At 31.6% G+C, this 22212-nt stretch overlaps 1 protein-coding gene across 2 annotated transcripts; it reads left to right on the top strand.

The window, feature by feature from the left end:
• The first annotated feature begins 484 nt into the window (after positions 1–484).
• LOC108915091 (macoilin) lies at positions 485–18337 on the top strand. 2 transcript variants are annotated; one of them, XM_018721051.1, is made up of 6 exons: positions 485–682; positions 3742–4371; positions 6918–7302; positions 9164–9400; positions 11344–11653; positions 16186–18337. In XM_018721051.1, the coding sequence occupies exons 1-6, from the start codon at positions 603–605 to the stop codon at positions 16395–16397; spliced, it is 1854 nt and encodes a 617-aa protein (XP_018576567.1). In that variant the 5' UTR covers positions 485–602; the 3' UTR covers positions 16398–18337. The 2 variants fall into 2 exon arrangements, with proteins under 2 accessions (XP_018576567.1, XP_018576568.1); XM_018721052.2 differs by lacking the exon at positions 485–682 and adding an exon at positions 1056–1126.
• The last annotated feature ends 3875 nt before the right edge of the window (positions 18338–22212 follow it).

Genomic DNA, 22212 nt, shown 5'->3' on the forward strand with positions numbered 1-22212 from the left:
AGGCCTACACGAGATGAGGCAGGATAAAGAGGGATAATCCCCCTCGATCCCAAATCATTGAGGCCAATTTCTAGCCATGGAATAATGGCGCATGTAGTATATGCTCTAGATTAATACGAAGCTGCGTCAAAATATGTTCATTCCTTTTAACGATTTTACACAGTCAAATTGTGAATTTGTTTAATATACTGCAAATATTTATTTATGCACTATCAGATCAGTAATCGAAGGATGTGTATGCCATTTTTTTCTTCGTTTTTTAAATTCGATTAGTAGACGCGATTACCTAGTAAAATGTTTTGATTCATATCTTTTGTATATACAATCTTAGAATATAAAATACCAATAGTCTGCATTCTATCTATAATTTTTTTTAATTAATTACTTATTCCCATACAAAGTTGGCTATACTAATTAATTATCAGTTGTGGCGCCCTCTCAAGTCGCGGGACTGAAACTGTACATAAGTTGACAACAAAAGACATTTACCGCAAAAGTAAGGTTTTTGTGACGAGAATCCATGAGAGAAACGCGTATTTTTGCAAATCCTCGTGTGGAGTGAGTTAAATAATCAGTTTAGTGAATTGGTTTTGAGTGAAATTATGAAGAGGCGAAATGCTGAGATTGCTAAAATGAGAAGGCCCATGAAAAAGAACAAAATTACAGAAGGATTTTACGGAAGGTACGTTTCCGCATTAAGACTGTGACAGTTTACGCACAGTGAAACATAAATAATCACAATCTAAACTCATTCATCCCATATGTGTTTCAAAATGGCTGGTTCTCTAAACAAATGTGCTATTTTCAATAAATTAACGAAGAATGTTTAACATTTTCAGTAGCTCGACTAAACCTTTACAATTATTATTTCTTTATAACTTCTGTTTGACTATATAATTGAGGAATAGCCCCCATAGGTTAGGACACCAACTGTCAAAACAAATTTATTTTTAACTTTCTATGTCCCATAATAACTAATCTCGTCGTACATGTTTACTAAGCACTTAATTTTCTTCATATCCTTATTTAATACTTATAAAAATTTCAAATGAAACTTTTAATAGTTTTGTTTTTTATTATTTCATCTTTATGCTAAAGTACCTCAATATTGTTTATACATGAATAGGTACGTATGTTACAAAAAAATTGGTGAACTGAAGTAGGTACATCTGTCTAAAGGTGATTTTGGTTTATTGGGCTTATGATTCAATCGAATTAAATTATATATTGTCAGCATCAAACATTTATAATCTAGCATTCGTGTTGTAGTATATGAATGCTGGAATATTTTTCTACTTGCTATTAAGATCTACTGTAATAGTTGTTAATCTCTTCCAACAAATTTTTAGTTGCTTAGGTACCATCTTACATTTACTGAAAATAAATTAATAATTGGATAAGTATTTCAAAATTCTCATGAAATTTTATATTTAGCAAGATATTATCACCTTAATTATACAGTTTAGTTATGATTATAAAAATATATTGCTTAGATAGTTCATAAAAGCAATTCTTGATCTATCCTTTTATTGTAAGACTCGGTGCAAAGATTGTTTTGATATTTTAGATTTTTTCACGTGGCAAAATATCCACGTAGGTATACAGGAAAAAAAAATTATAACCATAAATAATTGGAGGCAATATTAGAAATACAAATAGCATTTCACTGATACTTGTTCATTTAAAAAATGTATAAGTACAGTCGGCGCCACCCAAATGTGAACGGCAATATTGTACCGTATAATTTAAACTTCAAATCATAGTCGTAAATTTCAATAGTTGTCAAATATACATATATGTCACTTAGAGCAAACGTAATTAAATGTAAACAAGTAACGTGAAATATGCCGGATCATTTAACTGAAGCGCATAGAGCAAGAGCTATAGCTAAATTAGAAAATAATTGGTCTTTGAGTGAAGTGGCTGCTGCTGCGTTCACATTTGGGTGGCGCCAACTGTACAATGAACATTTTCAATTTAGTTCAGTTATAGAACCAGAAAAAAACAAAATACACTTGGTTTTTAAACCATTTGCTTTTCATCGTCATATCATTGCTGATATAAGAAAGTAGAAATTAAATTTTCATTTAGCTACTTCACATCACTTTTATAAAACCAATGCCTTGATTTTTCATTTATTATTGGCGCCAAATTTATAAAATTGCCACTTCATATGAATAAGGTTTTATAATTGTAACTATGTTCTGTCTATAAGGAAATTTATAGCTAATTCATATAATAATGTCATTGAAATTATGGAGCTATTTTGTTACAATTTGTTTGTTCTCCAATTTTATTGACTTCCTTGTTTCCAAGTTTCTACACTGTTTTTTCTTGTACCTACTGTAATTGCCACATTTCCTAATTTAACATTAACAACCAAGTCAATATCTTTTGGAAAAATAACCCAATAAAAACTATAAATGAAAAGAGTGGGATCTAGATACAAACAAAACTTACAAAAAATAGATTATAAAAATATTAGATTGCTTTTATGTACCTGTTTCTAATATGACATGTTAAAAATATATATTCTCAGTAGACAGAGATATCCTTTATTTAAATAAATAAAAAAAAAATAGTTACCTATATAGGTCACAAAACCTATTTTTTTTTGAAAAATTAATTAAGTAATATGTATTTGTAGAAAATAATATTAAAATTTGTGCAAATTTAATTCATACAAAACTGTCTGTTTTCATGTCACAGATATTAGTATGTATGCTTAACTTATTTTAATGTGATACTGACATGTTTTTCATTAACATATAAGTTACATTTCGTTTTACATTAAATAATACTACTATAAATGTGGGCTTAAAATCTTACTCTAATACAAAACATTGAGTTTAGGTAACAAAATATAATAACTTATCATAAATAAATCTTAAGCATAAATCTAGGCATAAGTTGTCATGTTACATTTAATTATTCATATACACAACTTAGGTATATTTTGTCATTTGAAGGGTAATCAGTTTAATCAGGAGTATCAGTTTTTGAGTATCAATTGTGGCTAAAGTGAATTAGGTATTTTGTATAAAGAAATATGTTTTTGCACATATTTCATAAAAATAAATTTGTATCCAATTGTTTGTTTCAGAGAAATGGCATATTTGCATAAAAAGAATGTGTAGCATTTTGGCATTGAATATTCTTCAATTAAAGTTAATACGAACCATATAACTAATTTCTCTAAAAACTCCTTACATACATTTTTATTTGATTCTAAAACTCCATTTCTAAGTATGCCAAAATAGCATAAAAGTTTATGTAAAATTTTTACTAACTGCCTTCTTCTTTTCTTCTTTTTCTTCTTTTTTTGACACTGTTTTGAAACAGAATCACCTAAATGAAAAATACAAAAATACCATAAGTTCCTTTATTCTCACCAGCTTGATCTATTTTTTGTAACACCCTATATAAAATATAACTAGTAAAATAGTAAAAGATGTGTACATTAGTCTATATATGTAACAAATTTTGGGGACAGTTAAATTGCAAAACTTTTTTTACTTACGAATAAAGCATATTAATTTTTTTTTTGATACAATATTGCATATAAATACATACAATTGATTCATCAGTCCCAGTAATATTTAATATTTATTATAATCAAATATATTTATTTTGCAATATTAATAGCATACTGTGAGAATTCCAAAAATTTAAAAACAGTAATTTATAAAAACCTGTTGAACAACTAATAGTCCGTTACTAATTGACTATTCTTCTTTTCAGCACACTCCTTTATCTGAAGTTTGTAATCCTCTGGGCCTTAGTTATCTTGGCAGATTTCATATTAGAGTTCCGTTTCGAGTTCTTATGGCCATTCTACCTTCTCCTTCGTTCTGTATATGATTCGTTTAAATATCAAGGTTTAGCCTTCTCAATTTTCTTCGTGTGCATAGCGCTAACATCAGACATGTTGTGCTTCTTCTTCATACCGGTGCACTGGTTGTTCTTCGCAGCCAGTACATATGTATGGGTACAATACGTTTGGCACACAGACAGAGGGATATGTGCTCCCACGATAATACTCTGGATACTGTTCGTTTATCTGGAGGCCGCAGTGAGACTGCGCGATATAAAACACATGCCGGGACACCTGGATCTCTGCAGACCGTTCGCAGCACATTGCATAGGGTACCCCGTAGTGACGCTGGGCTTCGGTTTTAAGTCCTATGTGGGGTATAGGATGCGACAGCGCAAGCAGCAAGTCGTAGCAAAGGAGAATCAGTTTTATATGCAACTGATGCAACAAGCGTTGCCCGTAGAGACTACCCCTCCAATAGAACAGACTGAAGCTCCAGCGAACGCTATTGTTCCTGCACAGCCTGTACAAAATAATAATAAAATTCATAGTAACAGGTATGTTTTGAAAAAAAAGTACCTACATGTTTTATTTTTTATTAGTCATATTACTGATAACATTAGATATACAGGGCAAGAGGGTCCGTCTTATTGTAGACATTGACCACAGTTTTAGGGGAAGTTAGGCTGTCTCTGACCAGGGGTCAGTGTAGTCAACGCTCAGATTTAAGAAAGCATGTCTTAAAAACGGGCAATTTGTTACTTAAACTGTTATAAAATGGTAATAAGTATAATAAATACTAATGAGAAATGCCTAATTTATCAGACCTGAGAGCATCGATTGCAGTGGCCCCTACATCCTGACGCCCTACCAATGTCAAAAATTGTAGGCAAGCCTATTACTTTGCCATTATATGGCATACTGACATTTGGATGTGGTTTGGTTATGCATAAAGGGAAAGAATCCAAATTAAAATTAGAAATTTGTATATGGAGTTTCTCAATACATTCTCTTCAATGGAAATATTAGTAATCTCTAATCCCTCATCGTTAGAGGGGAAGTAGCTGTCAACTTCTTTATTTTAAATGGAATACCCTACATATTTTTGAAAATTTAGAACAAGCACAAAATTTTGAGCAAAAAACGTGTAGCAGCCCTATGCTTAAATGCAACTGTATCAAGAGATATTTGCAGTTTTTGTTACAATATTAAAAATTTCTTCAAGAATCTTCATAACCATTTTTCATATTGCAGAGAAGCCCTTAATTTTTGGTATAGTGTGAGATTATAAGGTATAAACCTTATGTAATGTAATGTAATGTAATGTAATGTAATTATAAAATTAATATGAGTTCAACAAAAATATGTGTTCCATTTTTTTAGTTTGTATAAACTTTTTTATTTGAAATTGAAAATTTTTTTGCACAATCTTATATAAATTTAAAACCTTAAAGAGTGACCCACAAAAATCCCTATTTTTCGCCCATTTCGTCGACCTCAAGAATTCAATTCAAAAGTGGTCTAAATGATAGCTTATAGTGATAGTTTAATGTGAGCGAAATTTTAAGTTGAGCATACATTCAATTTTTCGGATATGGCAAGTTAAATTCATTATTTGATTCATCCATACCAAAGCGAATCCGACATTCTCGGTGGCCTCTTGCGTTATTTTAAAATTCTCAACAAATACCAGCAGTAACATTTATAACGTAAAATTTTTCCTTGTTTTCTAATCTTTCATTATATTTTACCAAAAATATAGTACAAGAAAGTTATAAAAGATTATTGTAAAAAATAATTAACATTTTTGCTAAATATCTTTGATTTAACGATATTTTTATACTGAAAACATAGCAAATCCTGATGGATTTATATATCCACTTAAAAGATATAGCAAATACTTAAAGAAGTCACTCGGTTTGGCGAGCAATCAGTTTTTTGGCGAATGCGGGTGCTGGTGAGCCAACGGAAAAGACTTCTCTTAAGAAAATAGTTGCGTATTGTTTTACATGATCTGAGTAATGAAAATGTAACCTCATTGTTTGCAAAAAGCGTAGTCTCTCACAACATGATGTTTTCTTAAAGAATAATCTAATCCTAACTGTTGTAAGGATACATAATTGTATGCATGCAATAGAATCAATTTTAAAAAATCGCTAATGTATACTTTGATTACTCAATTATTATTTTCTTTCATCATTATTAATTAATCTTACATCCAAATTATCCTAGTTCAAAGTCCTTCGGATACAAGGTTTAGAGTATCTATCGTGATTTTGTAAGTCCCCAGTATAAAAATACTGATTGATTGAATATTTTCAGCAAAAATCCTGATTTTCTTGTAACATAGGCAGTACCTGATTAAAACAAAGTGTTTGGTAAAATCTAATGGTAGATTCATAAAGAACGAAAGATTTTACATAGGAAATAGAAAGAATCTTGAACACAATGAACGAGTGTGCCGAGAATGTTGGATTCATTTTGACGTGAACAAGCCAACTAACAGGTTCGACTTGTCATATCTCCAAAACAAAAACTATGCGCAACTTAAAATTATGCCTACTCTAAAGTATCATCAGAAGCTATTATTTAGATCACTTTTGAATTGAATTCGTGAGGTCGACGAAATGGGCAAAACTTTGGATTACTCTGTTCATTTTTTTAGTTTTCTAGAATGATTTTCCATAAAAATCACTATACTGAAAGAAAATAGTTAGGTAAAAAATTTGAATTTATTGTTTTTGAATATGTTTTTTACAGTTAAAAAGTACTCATTTGGCAACTTAACTTTGTATTGGCATTAATGAAAATCTTTTACAAATTTGGATAGATCATTTCCTATTAAAATATTTGTTCAACAATTGTTCCTCTTAAATCAAAGTTAGAAAAAGAAAATTAAAAAATAGGGTCAAAAATATTTTGAATATAAAAGTGGACAGCTAGTGCATGCAAGGAACCGAAGTCGATAATAATTATTTTAATCACAGAGAGCATATCAAAAAACTCCTATTTGCAAATTTTCAGCTTTCAATTGGCGGAGGTTATGGTACTATCTAAATTATAATTAGAAAAATTTTGAATGCTTTTTACTTTAAATTTTCAGACAATCCCATGAGAAAAATGGACACATCCCCAATGGGACGATAGCCAACGGGGTCCATAACACACATGGCACAAAATCGCACCATAGAAAGTCCGTTGATAAGTGTAAAGATCACGGTGATCAACATGATCACAAGCACACAGAGAGACACATAGACAAACAGAAAGTGAGTCATTCACACAGCAACGGGTCCGCGATAGGTGCCGGCATGGAAGACACGGCACCGCAGGAGCCCGAGCCCAAGCCAACCAGAAAGCGGGAGAAGAAAGAACAGGACAAAGAACGCGAAGCTGCGGAATATTTGCAAAGGTTGGAAACTGATGCTAAGAAGCTTAGAACTGATCTCCAAAGCAGTAGAGCAAGCGAACAAGAGTTAAGGCTGCAGGTATGTGGTGATTGTTAGTGTATAAATTAATTATAAAAAATTAAAATGTAATTCAAAATTCATTTGAGAATCAGTAAGCCAAAAATGACTACCCTAAATTGATTAAAATAAATTATCAGATATGGAGGACTACATATTTTTAAATATTATAGTACTTAAATTTCTTTAAGGTACATATTGTTACTAGAAATATTTTTAAATAATCTTAATTGTTTGTTATTAATTGTCCAGATATAGATAAACCTTTGTGTAAACAATCTTAATACGTTATCAATATCATTTTAAGTTGTTATTTGGAATTTTGTTTAAAAGTACTAAGTAAATATAATCTTGTTTGCCTACAATTTGTATTAAGGAGATAATACTTATAAATTGGAATTCAAAACTCAAAAATAAAAATTCTGTCATTGTTATCTTATATGCAGGGGGTTTATTAAGTACTTGTACAAACTTTAAAGGGTGATTCTTTGATTAATTTTAAGATAAAAAGTTCATATGAACATGGGTCCACGACGGCTTGGTTTGTGAGATACAGAGCTTCCAAAAAAAATTTTTGTTTGGTATTTTGATTATATTTTTGTTCAATAACATGGTAATTTAACAAAATTCGGGAAACTGGTAGTATTGTTGATGAGAAACTCAAAATATTTACTTAATTTTTTGTTTAATATTGTGTTGTGTGTGCTTGATTTTAATAACCATAACTTTTTTGTGTCTCCCTGTATGTGATTTTTGACTAAACATACCTATTCTCCATTTAATTTTACATACTACTCTTAGTACATGTCGCTGAAAGCAACTGTTTTGTAAAAAAATGGGTTTAAAGTTAATCCTGCGTTGGAAGTTTGCAAATTGAATCATTAGGAGTTTTTGAAAAACAAGTGAAAATAATCTGTATCTCAAGAACCAAGTCGTTGCAGACCTGTGTTGATATGAACTGTTTTTCTTAAAATTAGTCAAAGATTCACCCTTTAAAGTTTGTACAAGTACTTAATAAACACCCTGTTTACCATTTAATTTTGTTACATTAAAGACTTGCTCCAAATAGACGCGATCCCACCATCCCATTTTGTATAGCTCTTTTGTATAAAGACAACAGGGAAAAAATTATACCTATATTAAAAAAAAAAACTAGTAACTGCTCCTGTAACGCATGCCACATTTATTATTTGAAACATCCATTTCTCGTGCTATATCACCAGGTACTATAAAGATAAATTGTATTCCTCTCTATTTAAGACACGTTGCAGTCTTTCTTGTCCACAACTTTTGACATTATGAAAAAAAAACATACTGAATAAATCTACAGTCAACAAGAGCAAGCAAGACGAGGTCCACACTGGTGTTGTGTGCTTTAGGCTTGTAAGCTTGTTATTAAAGTTGAAAATACAGCAGAAATCAAAAGTTAGGAAACAAAATCGAGAAGTTATTGTCTATTCTCAAAAGTAGAGTCAGCGCTACTGCATCAAAATGATTTAGAGGAATTCGTTAAAAAAAAATCACATTGTATATTTCTTTAATTTGGAACAGTTATGTATATGTTCTGTTAGTTCTCAAAAAAATTGTTGAATGTCGGATTGCCTTAAAAAAATTGTAAAATGAAAGAATAATTTAAAATTTTTTTCATGATACATCTCAAACATCTGTGTTCATTTAGAGTGTTTTGCTTTCTCAGTGGAATATTGCAGCAACTGATTTAAAAACCTTTATTAATTTTTTTATTCGGTAGTTCCCAGCATAAGTGGAGTCTTGCAATTTAAATTATATCACAATTTTAAGTGTATTTTTTATTATTCTATAAAAATTGTATTTAGTCATCAATTAAAATGGCTTTCTTTGATATTTATGGTGTATTTATTAGGTTGCCTCGCTGACAACAACCGAAAAAGTTTCAAAAGGAGAGCTCTCTGCCATGCAGAGGGAAATAGAGGAGCTACAGCAACGGCTGCAGAGCGCCTTAAGTACAAAATCCTTAGACAAACAAAGTATAAGTAATTTAGAGAGACGTTTAGTAGAAGAGAGGCGACTGAGATCTAACATAGAGTCACAGTTAAGCCAGGAGAGAAAGAACCGTAAAGAAGACGCAAGAGCAGCTCAGGTAATTATTTCATTTTACAAGTCTAAAATTTTTTGAACAAACTAGTTTTGTTGCCATATTTAGTTTAGTCAATATTACCCGTTCACATACAATCTGAAATTGTGTAAAAATTGTCACAGTTGTAGCACCTTTTTATATTCTACGGTAAATCGTCTTTTGGAATAAAAATCATAATAGGCTTATGCCAGTGTGTAACATATTTTTAAATATGTAAATTAAAAATGACTGAAAACAATAGAATGTTACTAAAATCGGTACTAGTGCATTGAATAGAAAATTAAAAGTAAAAAAAAAATAAAATTAAATGTAAATAAATTGACCTATATTAGAATTAGTTACCGGTTGTATTGTCTTCAATTTCCCGACCAATTAATTTGGGAGATTTATTACAATTTATGTATAACAAGTATAATACAGGGTGTCCCAGAAATAAGTGTCAGTTTTTCCCATGCATTTAAGGGGAGGTTAAAAAAATCAAGTTTTTTTTATTACATAAATTGTTAGTATAACTATTCAAAAATACACTGCCAATATTTTAAAACGAAATTCCTATTTGTTCTGATTTTATGAGCCTAATACCAAACACCCATTGGGTCAGCGCTCGGGCGCTTGTTCTGGTAGTATATTCACTTTTTAAACAAGAAAAGAGCAGATGCAAGCTCAGAATGATGCCTATGATGATGAAGGAGGATGAAGATATGGTGCTGGAATCTCAGGTTGACCAGAAAGCACAATATAATGATAACTTTCCCAAATTTCTAGTTTTCGGAAATCTTCAAACTCGTTTTTGTTGAAATTAAATTTTTTTTGACTCGTGGGAACTCTAGCTCAAAAAGTTATGAACCAATCGTTATGAAAATTGAGAGTGTGTTTTTTTACAATTACAAAGAACATGAACTAACAATTGGAATGATGTCGTAATATTAAGGGTGTTTTTTTTATTCAAAATAAGTGAAAAAAAACTGGTGAAAATCGATAAATTTTTTTCAAATATCTGTGAAAATTTAAATTTTCACAATTTTTACCCGCAATTAGGTTCATATTCTTAAAAAACATGTTAATAACGCAGGAAAACAACAATTTTGTTTTCACTTCAAAATTGCGGCCTCTACATATCTTGTGAACAATGAACTCGGACAACGACCTTCGGTGGACAACAGTGCATGATTTCAGAGGGCTCTATAGCAAATAGCCAACGAGCAATACATTTTTATAGTTTTTATTACACAGTTTGTCTAAATATGAATTAATGAACAAATAATATACTTTCTCCCATTTTAACGCAGTTTTTCTATAAAATGGAGTTAGTTTGAAACTCAAATTACTTTTTAGTGTAAAGAAATTTGTAATCTATGCCGGTTGTTCAAAAGTGGCAAATTACAAATTTATTCACTGTACCAGTTTCTGTACTTTTTTCTGTTTGTTATTAACTCGTCTAAGCATTTTGATTTATGCTCTAGTAGAGGTAACCAAAATTTTCAATTCTAAAAAATAATTGAACAAAAGTTGCTTTTGACGAGTCAAATGTCTGGTGCAAATTGCGGCAGTAATATGAAATATCTCGAAAGCCATTAAAGATATATCTGATATATATTTGAAAACTTCTTTTGACAGTCTTTCCAGCAGTATCTTCAGGATATTCTGTTTAGAAAAACAAGTTAGGCTACATCTCAAAAACGTGCCATTCTATCGTCTCGTGGTATATGTGTTAAAAATATGTTTATAAATCTTTATAACTTTAATTCTTAACTTTTTTCGTATCTCAAACAATAATGGAGAAAAAGGGGGAGGCAATTTTCTCTTCACCCTGATTCTTTATTTACATAAGTTTTTTTTCATTTTGACAAGTTAAAAAAATGAAAATAGTGTGTATCCATGAATGTGTTAACATTGATTTTGGACGTCATCTAGGATGAGTAATAGGATTAAGGTTTGTTTATTAGGTTGCAGCACAGCAATCGTCAAGGGGCGAATGTACAGAAGCATGCAAATCGAGAAGAAGGGAGCTCGAAGCTGAACTCGCCGACATGCGCTCAGCAAAGCACTGGCAAGAGGAACGACTCCAAGCATTAGAGAGGGAAAACGCTGCGTTCGTAGAACAGTTGCGTGACACAGACATACTCATGTCTGCCTTATCGGCAATGCAAGAGAAAAATTCCCACTTGGAGAACTCGTTATCTGCAGAAAATCGCATTAAACTCGATCTATTCAGTGCCCTCGGAGAGGCTAAAAGGCAACTAGAGCTTAAAGAGAGTAAGTATGACTGTTAATATTTTATGAAAATGATTCTCTGCCGTACATCATTCTTGTTGCTGGTTTGGTCCGTAGAATTTTGATAGACATAAACATTCAATTTGTTGATCCATTTCTTTGTTAATAATTTTTTCAAAAGATTTTTTCGCCTATTTCATTATTTTTCTAACGTTTTGTGCAAAAAGAAATACAAAATATTTTATTCCAAATAATATTTTGGATGACTTGTGATTATAATTATTTTTCTGTGATATCGATGATATAAACAATTTCAACATATGTATAATCTTTCATAACAGAAATAATTGTTGCTTATCTAGATATTACTATTTATACTGGATTTCCAGTATATAAGTCATTATTTTAATATAAAATACATAGAAATACTAAATAACCTAACATTCGAAAATAATTATTATCCTTATACATTTGTTTTTATTAACAAATAAATAATACTTGTTAATATTTAAAATGTAAAGAAATATCTTATACATTCATGTGTCTAGGTAAAAAGGTCTGTTTTTATCGTCCACTATTAAAAACGCAATAAAAGCTAGCTAGGTTAGTAACCAAATACAGTAGGTTAAAATTAACTCTCGATAAACCTTTGTAGGTCAGCGGTAAGGAACTGTCCAAAAAGGGGATTAAACAGTGATTTGAAAATATTTTTTTTTCAGCGCACATATGCATTTTAAAATTTTTTTAATCGCATATTTGAATTCTACTCATTTTTCCTTCTTTCCTTAAAATTAATGACGTGACTGAATTACCCTATATACACACTGGCGATGGAAAGATTTCTGAAAAAAGATTTTTTAAAATTATGAAGAGATTCGTAGGGAATCAATATTGTGTACTGATTGTTAGTCACAATTCAATTTTGATTGGGCGTTATTTTGAAAATGAATTTTTACAGGATTTTGATAATACACTATAAAGTAGACAATATCATCAGCAACTCCAAACAATAATTACATTAGCTTGATCAATAGATTGAGAATACTCAAAATTCGTCTTATCTCTATTTTTAAAGGAGATACATATTTTTGTAACTGCAAGATTTTATTATCTGAAAAAAGAAAAAGTAAAACTAAAGGCTGAAATAACAGGACCCGACAAAAGAACAAAAGGGCCAATATTCTGTAATTCCTCCTTTTACTCGAGAATAATTGCCTGACATGGACCATACTTAAAATTAAGGTCTTAATTAGATCTTGTAACCTTTGTCCCAGCTGTTGTTGATTGTTAAGACGAAGAGGAAGTTCACTAAGGTGTCTGCCCATATTATTCCTGATGTGTTCTATGGCATTCAGGTCAGAGCTTCTGGCTGGTCATTTCATTGTAGGAATATTAACATCGAAAAAATTGTTCTAAAATTTGGGCAGCATGTGGTCTAGCATTATCATGCATGAGAATGAGAAGGCGCTAAAAGCATTACATATTACCACCATCAACTACATACGAGCCTCTAAGGTAATACCTTCCTACACCATAACCGAGTCTCCACCAACGAGAACAGATGAAACAGTATTATACTGTGTATAGCATTCACTTGGCCTTGTATACACTCGCATGCTTCTATCACTGCTTAAACAAAATCCAGACCCATCACTGAACATAACGGTAACTCAATCAGCTTCTAATCACTTGTATCCTTGAGCAAATGTTATGAGGGTTGCCTTTTATATTTCAGGACGATCCTAATGCTGCCATTTGACAACCGACGTCTCTATTGTAAAGTTCGACTTTTTATCGATATACTTATCAGAACGTTTTGACGTACAGACAGTGTTGTTTACAATGACTTGAAAAATTCTTCTCTACCAAAAAATGGAATTAAGTCGAGAACATTTCCTTGCGATTATTTTTTACAACCGTCGATGTCGATGAGTGTGAATTTAATTCGACTTTTGCGAATTCAGCACCATAAGCCGCTGTATATCGGTGTTATACGGAATTCAGTCGGGGCCGTGGTTCGCTCACTGATGAATTTCGTGAATGTTGTCCAAAATTAGAAAACATTGATGCTGTGAGTGAACTGATATTGCAAGATTGTCACGTGACTTATCGTGAGATTGAGACATCCTTGGGCATTAATGGGACCAGCATACATTCAATATTGCATGAACATTTGGCCGCCAAAAAAATTTATTCGCATTGGATTTCACATAATTTGACAAATGATCAAAAAGAGGCTTGTCGATTGGTCGAAAAAAATGCTCACGAAATATAATCGCGGTGCTCCAAAGCATGTTTATGACAGCGTAGGAGGTGAGGAATCATGGATCTATCCGTATAACCCCTAAAGTAAACAGCAATCGAGTGTGTAAAAGTTGTTTGCGCATGAATTGTTACTACTCAAAATAGTCGCCTGTTTTTTTAAAAATAGGACGTAACTGTATCATTAGTGCAACGTCTGAAGGTCAATTCTTGATGGTACACAACCATTTGTTCGCCAGAAGTCTTTGAAAAAATGCTAGAAACCAACCACCATCCTCTACCACGATAATGTGAGCTCTCACACATTAGCTGAAACGAGACTTTTTGAGAACTGAAAAAGTCAAATGGTTGAGTTATCTGCCGCACAGCCCTGATTTGGCACCCAATGACTTTGTTTCATTCCCGTACATCAAAAAATAAATTACGAGATCAACTTTTTTTGATGCCTGAAGAAGCGGTTGATGCGCTTAAAATGTCTGTTTTGGGGGTACCTCATTCAGAATGGAGAAAATGCTTGTAAAATCGGTTCAAGCGCATGTAAAAGTGTATTGATCTTCAGGGAGAATATTTTGAAAAACAATAAAAATAAAATAAATAGGGACGATGATTATTTTTTTTTTGTTCTTTATTCCCGAAATATAAAAGGCAACCCTTATAATCTGGCTCTGAATGTTCTGCGGATAACACAGCCATAAAAAAAATTGTACTTTTCATGCGACATATGTTATCCATAGTAGTGTCAGAATTGAGCTATCACATCACAGGAATTTCTTAACCTCAAAAAACTGTTCAAAAATAACAAAAATTCACAAAAGTGCTAGGAAAAATAAAAAAAAAGTTTTTTTCTGTATTCAAATGTTCATTTATATAATTATTAAGACCCCGCCGAACGTCAATCCGCAGTCGGAATTGATGGTTCTTTTTCTAACCTTAAAAAAACGATTCAATTAATCACGAATTTTCAAAAAATAATAGATTCGTGAAAATTTGGTATAAGGGGATTTTCGGGGTCGCTGATCAACGAATCCGAGGTGAATTTAAAAAAATTCAAAATGGCGGATTCAAGATGGCCGACCAAATTTTCAAAAAATAACCCATTTGCGCTAAATTTGGTATACGGCAGTTTTCGGGATAGCTGATCACGGATCCGAGGTGAATTTTGCAAAATTCAAGATGGCGGATCTAAGATGGCCGAACAAATTTTCAAAAAATAACATTCGGGTTAAATTTGGTATACGTGGGTTTTCGGGGTCGCTAATCACGGATCCAAGGTCAATTTTACAAAATTCAAGATGGCGGATTCAAGATGACCGACCAAATTTTCAAAAAATAACACATTCACGTCAAATTTGGTATAAAGGTGCGAAATCATTTTGTAATATTTTTGTTTACTTTATAACCTGAGTACCTAATCATGTTTTAACCTTCTTAAAGTACATAGGTAATTGATTAAATGTTTAGAATTGAATTTTGTAAATCTGATGTTTTTTTTTGTCTGGCTGTGTAATTGATGCCTGTTACCTGCTATTTTAAATCTTGCAATATAGACATAAAAACTTAGGTTTTTACGAGGTTTTAAGTACAATATTTTTTAGACAGTCTTACATATTTATAAAAATGTGTACTTATCTCCTTTAATACAGTACGATTGTTGCTTGAATTTGGTGATATTAGTGTACTTCACAGGGTGTTATCAAAACCGTTTGCATATTTGATTTGAGAATGTCAATCAATGTTCCCTGCGAAAATATTGAACCTCAAACTTTTCGGAAATACAAGTAATACATTAACTTTTAATATCTTATCATAAATTTAACTGTTACACATTTCGATTGCCTAAATAACAATTTTTTCATTTTAGCTGACATTTCTTATAAATATTTTATCCTCAAGTAATAAAACTCTTTTTAAAAAGTTTGTGTGAAATATTTTTTATTACATTCGTTATTTTTAATTTTCATATATTGCAAAAAAGATGTAGAAAATATGTTGTATCATAATTCGTGGAAGTTTCCATATTGGATCTAAGTATTTTTCTCACTGTAAAGATATATACACTATCAATTATATGATTCCGACAGCCAAAGACTGTTCTAGAAACAACCCTATTGTAACTTGTAATAACTTTTTAACTATTCTACATTTCCTTGAATATGAGAGATTTTTTTTTAAATTGGATCAAATTTTACATTTTTTATTAAACATTAACATTTTTCAAGCGATTCTATGATTATCTGAGACCGAAATGGATAAGCTTATGTAAAGCTTAAATGAAAGGTAACCTCTATAACATTTTTTTTTATAATTTGTAGATGCCAACAGAGCTCAAGAAAAAGAAATCGAAGAGCTGAAAGGCAAAATTGCACAGGTTCTAGCTGTGATGCCGAACGATACCTTTGGTGGTCCAACATCCTCCAGCAATATCTCTAGAGTACGATTGGCCGAAAGTCCACCATCCAACCTCGACCCCAATGCGACGGCCTACACTCCTAAAAGCTCCCTGATTGCTTCCACGGAAGCCTAGTTTGCCCCCGTACTTAGCCCCCCACCCCCGGTATCGTCCGCTGATGCTGTTTTTGTTACATTTATATCGGTGTTATTCTCCTTTTTCATTGGATTTATTCATGTAAATTTCATATTTCTGTTCACAAGAGAAATAAATGTTTGATTTCAAGGTGTAAGTACTGCAATTTTTAAATTATACGGAGTGTTTGGAAACTGGGAGCAAAAAATTAGGTGGTTATTCTACTCATAAAAATATTGGTGGAAGATCTTATGCCACTTCTTCAAAGACAATGTTTTGCCATAAGTTTTTCTTCAGTCAAGCGATTTTTTTCAAATTTGGTGCGCTTGTCTATAACATACTGGACCAATGGAAAAAAATTCTAACTTCTTAAAGGGCTTAAATGGACATTATTAGCCAGAAAATTGATTTTAACTTCTTTATTTGCAGTTATTTAATTATTAAACAGGTTTATGTCAAAGACAGGTAAAAAATTTCTCGGAATATTGATCTTGTTTTGTTGATAACAACCGTTTCCGAGGAGAAATCGTATTTAATATTTTGAGGCGACCGATTAAAAAAAAACTTGTTTTTTTGAAGATTTGAACACAAAGAAATTGTTTTAAACGGTTTTACTTTAGAGGTTGGAAAAAAATGTGATTTTCGGGAATTTTCAAGGAACAATCGATACAAGATATGTCGTCGGGTACAAAAAAGCTTTATTGTACATCTTTTCAGGTAGTATTGTGAATTTTTTCAAACAATTTGAAAGCAACGACACCTTTTATTCAGAGGGCTGTATTGCCGGAAGCGTTTCTTATTAACGGTTGGTCTTGGAACAAAAAAACAAAAAATTTCTGACATACTAAAAACTAGGGAGCATTGAAGGGAAATTAAAAATAATAATTGCTGATTTAGTGAACATTCAAAAAAAAGTATCGAGAAAAGGTGAAAAATTACGATGCTGCCCGAGTTATATAGCTCTTGTACTAAATTTCAAGTCGATTCGTTGAAAACTTTTTGGGTATGTTTCTGGCCAGTTAAAAAAAGGTGGTTTTTCGAAAAACACTTTTAAAGTTTTCGTTGTCATTCAATATAAGAAATTTTGTTATAAGTATACCTTCAATCAGCGACACCTGCATATAATTGGCCTTCTGTATTGACATTTTCTTCATCCTCTTAGGTTTTATCTCCGACTCAGTCTGGCCTCAATAGCTAATTATCGGGTGCATTCACGAGTTACAATAAGCACTCCTGCAACGTGCTGCGAGTGGTTCCGCTTAACCTCGAAAAAACTTGTGTTACCGATTTTTCCGCCACCTAAAACTTTTTTCCTTTATTCTTCACATTTAAACCATTTATCCAAAAATTGAAATTTTTTCCAAAATTTTAGAATGGCTTTCTTTATCCCTTAATTACCTTGAATGATTTTAGTAAAATAAAATCTCAAACACTAAAATTTCCAGAAGTTGAACAGAAAATGCAGTCTCAAAATATAAGTAGGTATTATAGATTTGAACTTTAGTGTTCGATCAATTTTCTATATAATAATAGCCAATTAAGCTTTCTAGGAATTTATAATTTAGATGATTTTTTTAGGTGCATACCAGATTTGAAAAACTTGAATGAAAAAAAATTATGGCGAAATTTAAAAAAAAAAACTCCAACACTATTAATATTTAAAAATTTCAAAAGAGTGTCAGGAACTCGTACCATTATTTTTTATGAGCAGAATCTCCCTCTAAAATTTTTAGTTCCATGATTTTTAGTTCCTATATTTGGTATTCTCTGTTTTGCATTTTTTTTTCCAAAAACAACTGTTTAGGCCAGGAAAATAAGCTGTGAAATGACCATTCCGCGACTTTTTTTTCGTCAAGCCGAATTTATCACTAAGATGCTAAATATTATATACAATAACATATTAGTTTCCACAGTCATAAAAAGCTTTTTTTCCATTCATTTCCACGAGGAAACAGTAAAATACTTCTTTTATTTTCATCTTTAAAATACCTACAAAACTAGCCCTCGAGCGTCAAAAAATATTGATTAGATCAAAAGTTATCAATCTAATCAATATTTTTTGACGCTCGATGGCTTGTTTTGTAGGTCTTTTGAAGATGAAAAAAAAAGTACTTTACTGTTTTCTCGTGGAAATGAACGGAAAAAAGTTATAAGCGAAAAACGTGAATTTACATAAAAATTATACAATTAACCACCCTGTAAACAATCTTCCCCCCATTTTTATGACTGGAAATATGTTATTGTACATAATATTTACTATCTACAGTGATAAATTCAGCTTGCCGAAACAAAAAGTCACGTCCAACTCTATATTTCCTGGCCTATGTTCATACTTTTTTAATAATAAACTTCACTTTATGATATCTGGATATTTCGATAGGGGAGTAACACTGGTCAGTCGTTATTTTGCGTAAACTTCGTAATAATCTCGTTTGTTAGCTTAAAATAATGTGATATAATTATTTATATGATTGTGGTACCTAAACCTTAGAGGCGAAAGCCCTTCTATATAATATATTTTTTTGTATATTTAAGCACAAGGGTACTGATTTTTTCTGAAAAGTGGCTTGCTATTGGCTGACTCGACAATGATCTCCATTAACTGTAACTATTATTTAATATCTTGTTGATAATAAAAAGAAAGTCTTTAAAAGAATTGTATATATTTGGGATATTTATAGATTAAAATAAAAAACTCAAATCGCAAATGAAATGGAAATTATATTTTGGAAATGCGTATTGTTTTTAATAAACATCGATTTACGAAATTACACGCTGAGTAACTGATAAAAATAGAGAAAAATTATTTTAGTACTTCGAAAAAGAGTATAAATGTTAAGAACCCGTCAATTTGTTACTTCTTTAAGAGTTTGGGGTTGTGAGTTTTTTATTCTGAAGAATACAGTTTTATTTTTGTTAATTTTTATAAACCCTAAGGTTTTTTGACTTTGTGACACTGTCTTTGGCAGAATTTTTGATTTGGTATTTTTCTAATATTGTTTAACAATGCAATTTATCATAGTTTTAAAATGATCATTAAATAATGCTTTAGTTTATTTGGGAAGTCATTTATTGTTTTTATGAAAGCGTTGTACTTAATATATTTTTTTTTATTTAGAATAGTTTTTCTGGCAACATTTTGATTTTCCGATTTATAATGATTTCTCACCTTTCCTCAATTGGTTGTATGTAGTGTATGATTTTAACGGCCAATAGGCGGACATCTTGTTCAGATTTCAAAGAAATAAGATCTGTTATTTAATTGCCATATTTATTCGTTAAAGTCTTTTTTTTTTGTAATTTTCTAGTATTTATTTTTTTTTACTGTTTTATTTCTTTAATAAATACTTTGCTGCTTTCTTCTTTGTTTATTAGAATTCTTGTTAGTTTCTTCTCACACAAAAATAAAAATAGATTTGTACAGATTGCAATTATTGATTGGATTTAACATGAATTTTTCTGCTCTCTGTGTTTCAAATTATGAAAAGTGAAATAAAAAATATATTAAAATAAAGAGTGGTATAACCAAACTTTTTGTTGGTTTTAATTCGTTACTTTTGCAAAGTGATGGCCAATAGAGATTGGCGATCGATTAACAAAACTAATGAGACTAAATTAATTTTCATTCAATGGAAAACAAGCATTTTTATTTGAAGAGTGGATATGTTAGAATAAAATATTTGAAGAACATTATTAAAGTGGTTTTAATTGTGATCATTACAGGTTTTTCTGAATAGGAAAGTTATTGTTACGATCTCAATTGGAACCGCATAAAAACATTTAACTCATAAATTCTACGGAATCCATAGACCAGAAAAATTTAGCCCTGTCTCGTCTAGATATACTATATGCCGAACTATATTACTATATAATTACCATCAAGATTTTTATGTTTAAAATCGCATTGTATTAGGATAATCGCTTAATTTATCTCGAATCATGTTCAAAGTATGAACTTTATTTTCTTTACACATATAAATTGTGCGCCACAGTACATCTGGTAAAATTGTCAATTTTCTGTAATTTTGTATTTTTCCGTTTTCTCTTTGTACCGTGATCAATCATTCTTTAATTACGTGTTAAATTGTCGTTTTTGATATCTTAGTTAATTCGTTAATCCGTTTCCTAACTTTTTTATCACATTATTCACTATTTTCAATTTTCAAACATTCATTTATTTAATATAATACGTTGACTTTGTAGGTGTAAATCTTTGTTTTTAAACTGTTTGTTTCGATGCTTTCGACAAAAACCGGTTCCACTATTTGGGGATTTTCCCGAGTTATTTACATATAACATTTATTTTAATAACTTTACTGGTTACGATATTAACTAATAAATAATAATACGTATTATACCAACAACATACCCTGTCAAGCAATGCTCTGCACTGCACTGGCAAAGCTAAGTGAACCCATCTACCATACAAAAAAATGATTTACAACCTAGTGGACCAATACAGGTTTGCTTTGATGACCAGCGTGCCGCAGTCAATTCTACATTAGACAGACTAGTTTACCAATTAGTTCAGTCATATTGTACATCCAAAATTGCAATAATTAGGGTAAACTTATTTTTTTTATATGTTGTTAGGATCCATTTGAATAATTTAATTCCAATTTTGCAACCCCGAAAAAGTTGTGCCAGCTGAGATATAGCCGAAAAACGGTGAAATATTTGGACTTTTTAAATTTTTTTGCCAAAAAGGCAATAAACGAAACTTCTGACAAAAAAATCATTCTTACCTTTTCTAAAGTAGATAAAATTTGCTACAATTTGAGCTCTACCAGAGCTCGCTAGCTCTGGTAGTTCCTGAGATACAGTTGTGCAAATATATGAAAAAACAAATTTTATAACTTTTTTTTTAAACAAAAAGACAGTTGTTAGGTTAATACTTGTATTACGTATTTATTTTATAGTTAATTTAAAATTTTGACAACTTGGAGGGCCCTGGCTCATTTAAATAATTGTCAGGTTCAATATTATAGACAGAGGTGGAGATTATGTCGTCAGGCTTGTTTTCCTCATCCTGCAGTAACTCGTCCTCATCTTCAAACACCTCAATTGGAGGGATATTGGTGCACAAGTTGCCCTCGCAATATTTGCACAGCAGTGAACATTTAATTCCAGCTTTCCTGCAAGAGCAGGCCCCCAAACATCCCTTCTGGCATTTACAGGACAGGCCTTTTAAAAGTAATTGAGTGGCGGGAGGTTCTGTGGTAGTAATGGGGATGAGACTTTGTTCAGTTACTTTCCATCCCCAGTCCGATGGTAATTTGACTTTTCCCAGCCACTGCTGCACTTGGTGGTATGCTCGATAGAAATGATATTTTGCAGCATCTTTAGTGAGTGGTAGACGAGCTAAATTAATTTTTGAACGTGCAGAAGCCCTCAGGAACAGTGTGTAACGTAGGGAGTTCAGGGTGTCTCCGCTTTCGCCTTCGTATAGCGCCACCAGAAAATTCTCTCCTGCTTTCTCTATTGCATCAGAGTCTGCATCAGGCTGCAATTTTACTCCAAGATCGTGTATGAGTTTTGTGTTTTGCTGGAGAACACTACAAAATTTAATTCTTCCTTGCCAAAAAAGTGCAGACGTAGTATCGCAGCCACTGAGGGCGTGGAGTATAAGTACAATGCCTTGGAATGTCCTGTACATCGTCACACTTAAATGAGCTAGAGGAAAATTGAGAATGGTCTGATCCACCTCTGCCAGCCTTATGTAAGTATACATTCTCTGCAGTGGATCCTAATCCATTGAGAATAACAAGCAAGTCAACTTCCTCCCCGACAATGAAAACTTGAGCGAAATGAGGGC

This window comes from Anoplophora glabripennis, unplaced genomic scaffold (genome assembly GCF_000390285.2).
Source record: "Anoplophora glabripennis isolate ALB-LARVAE unplaced genomic scaffold, Agla_2.0 scaffold963, whole genome shotgun sequence".
Classification (NCBI taxonomy): Eukaryota; Metazoa; Arthropoda; class Insecta; order Coleoptera; family Cerambycidae; genus Anoplophora; species Anoplophora glabripennis.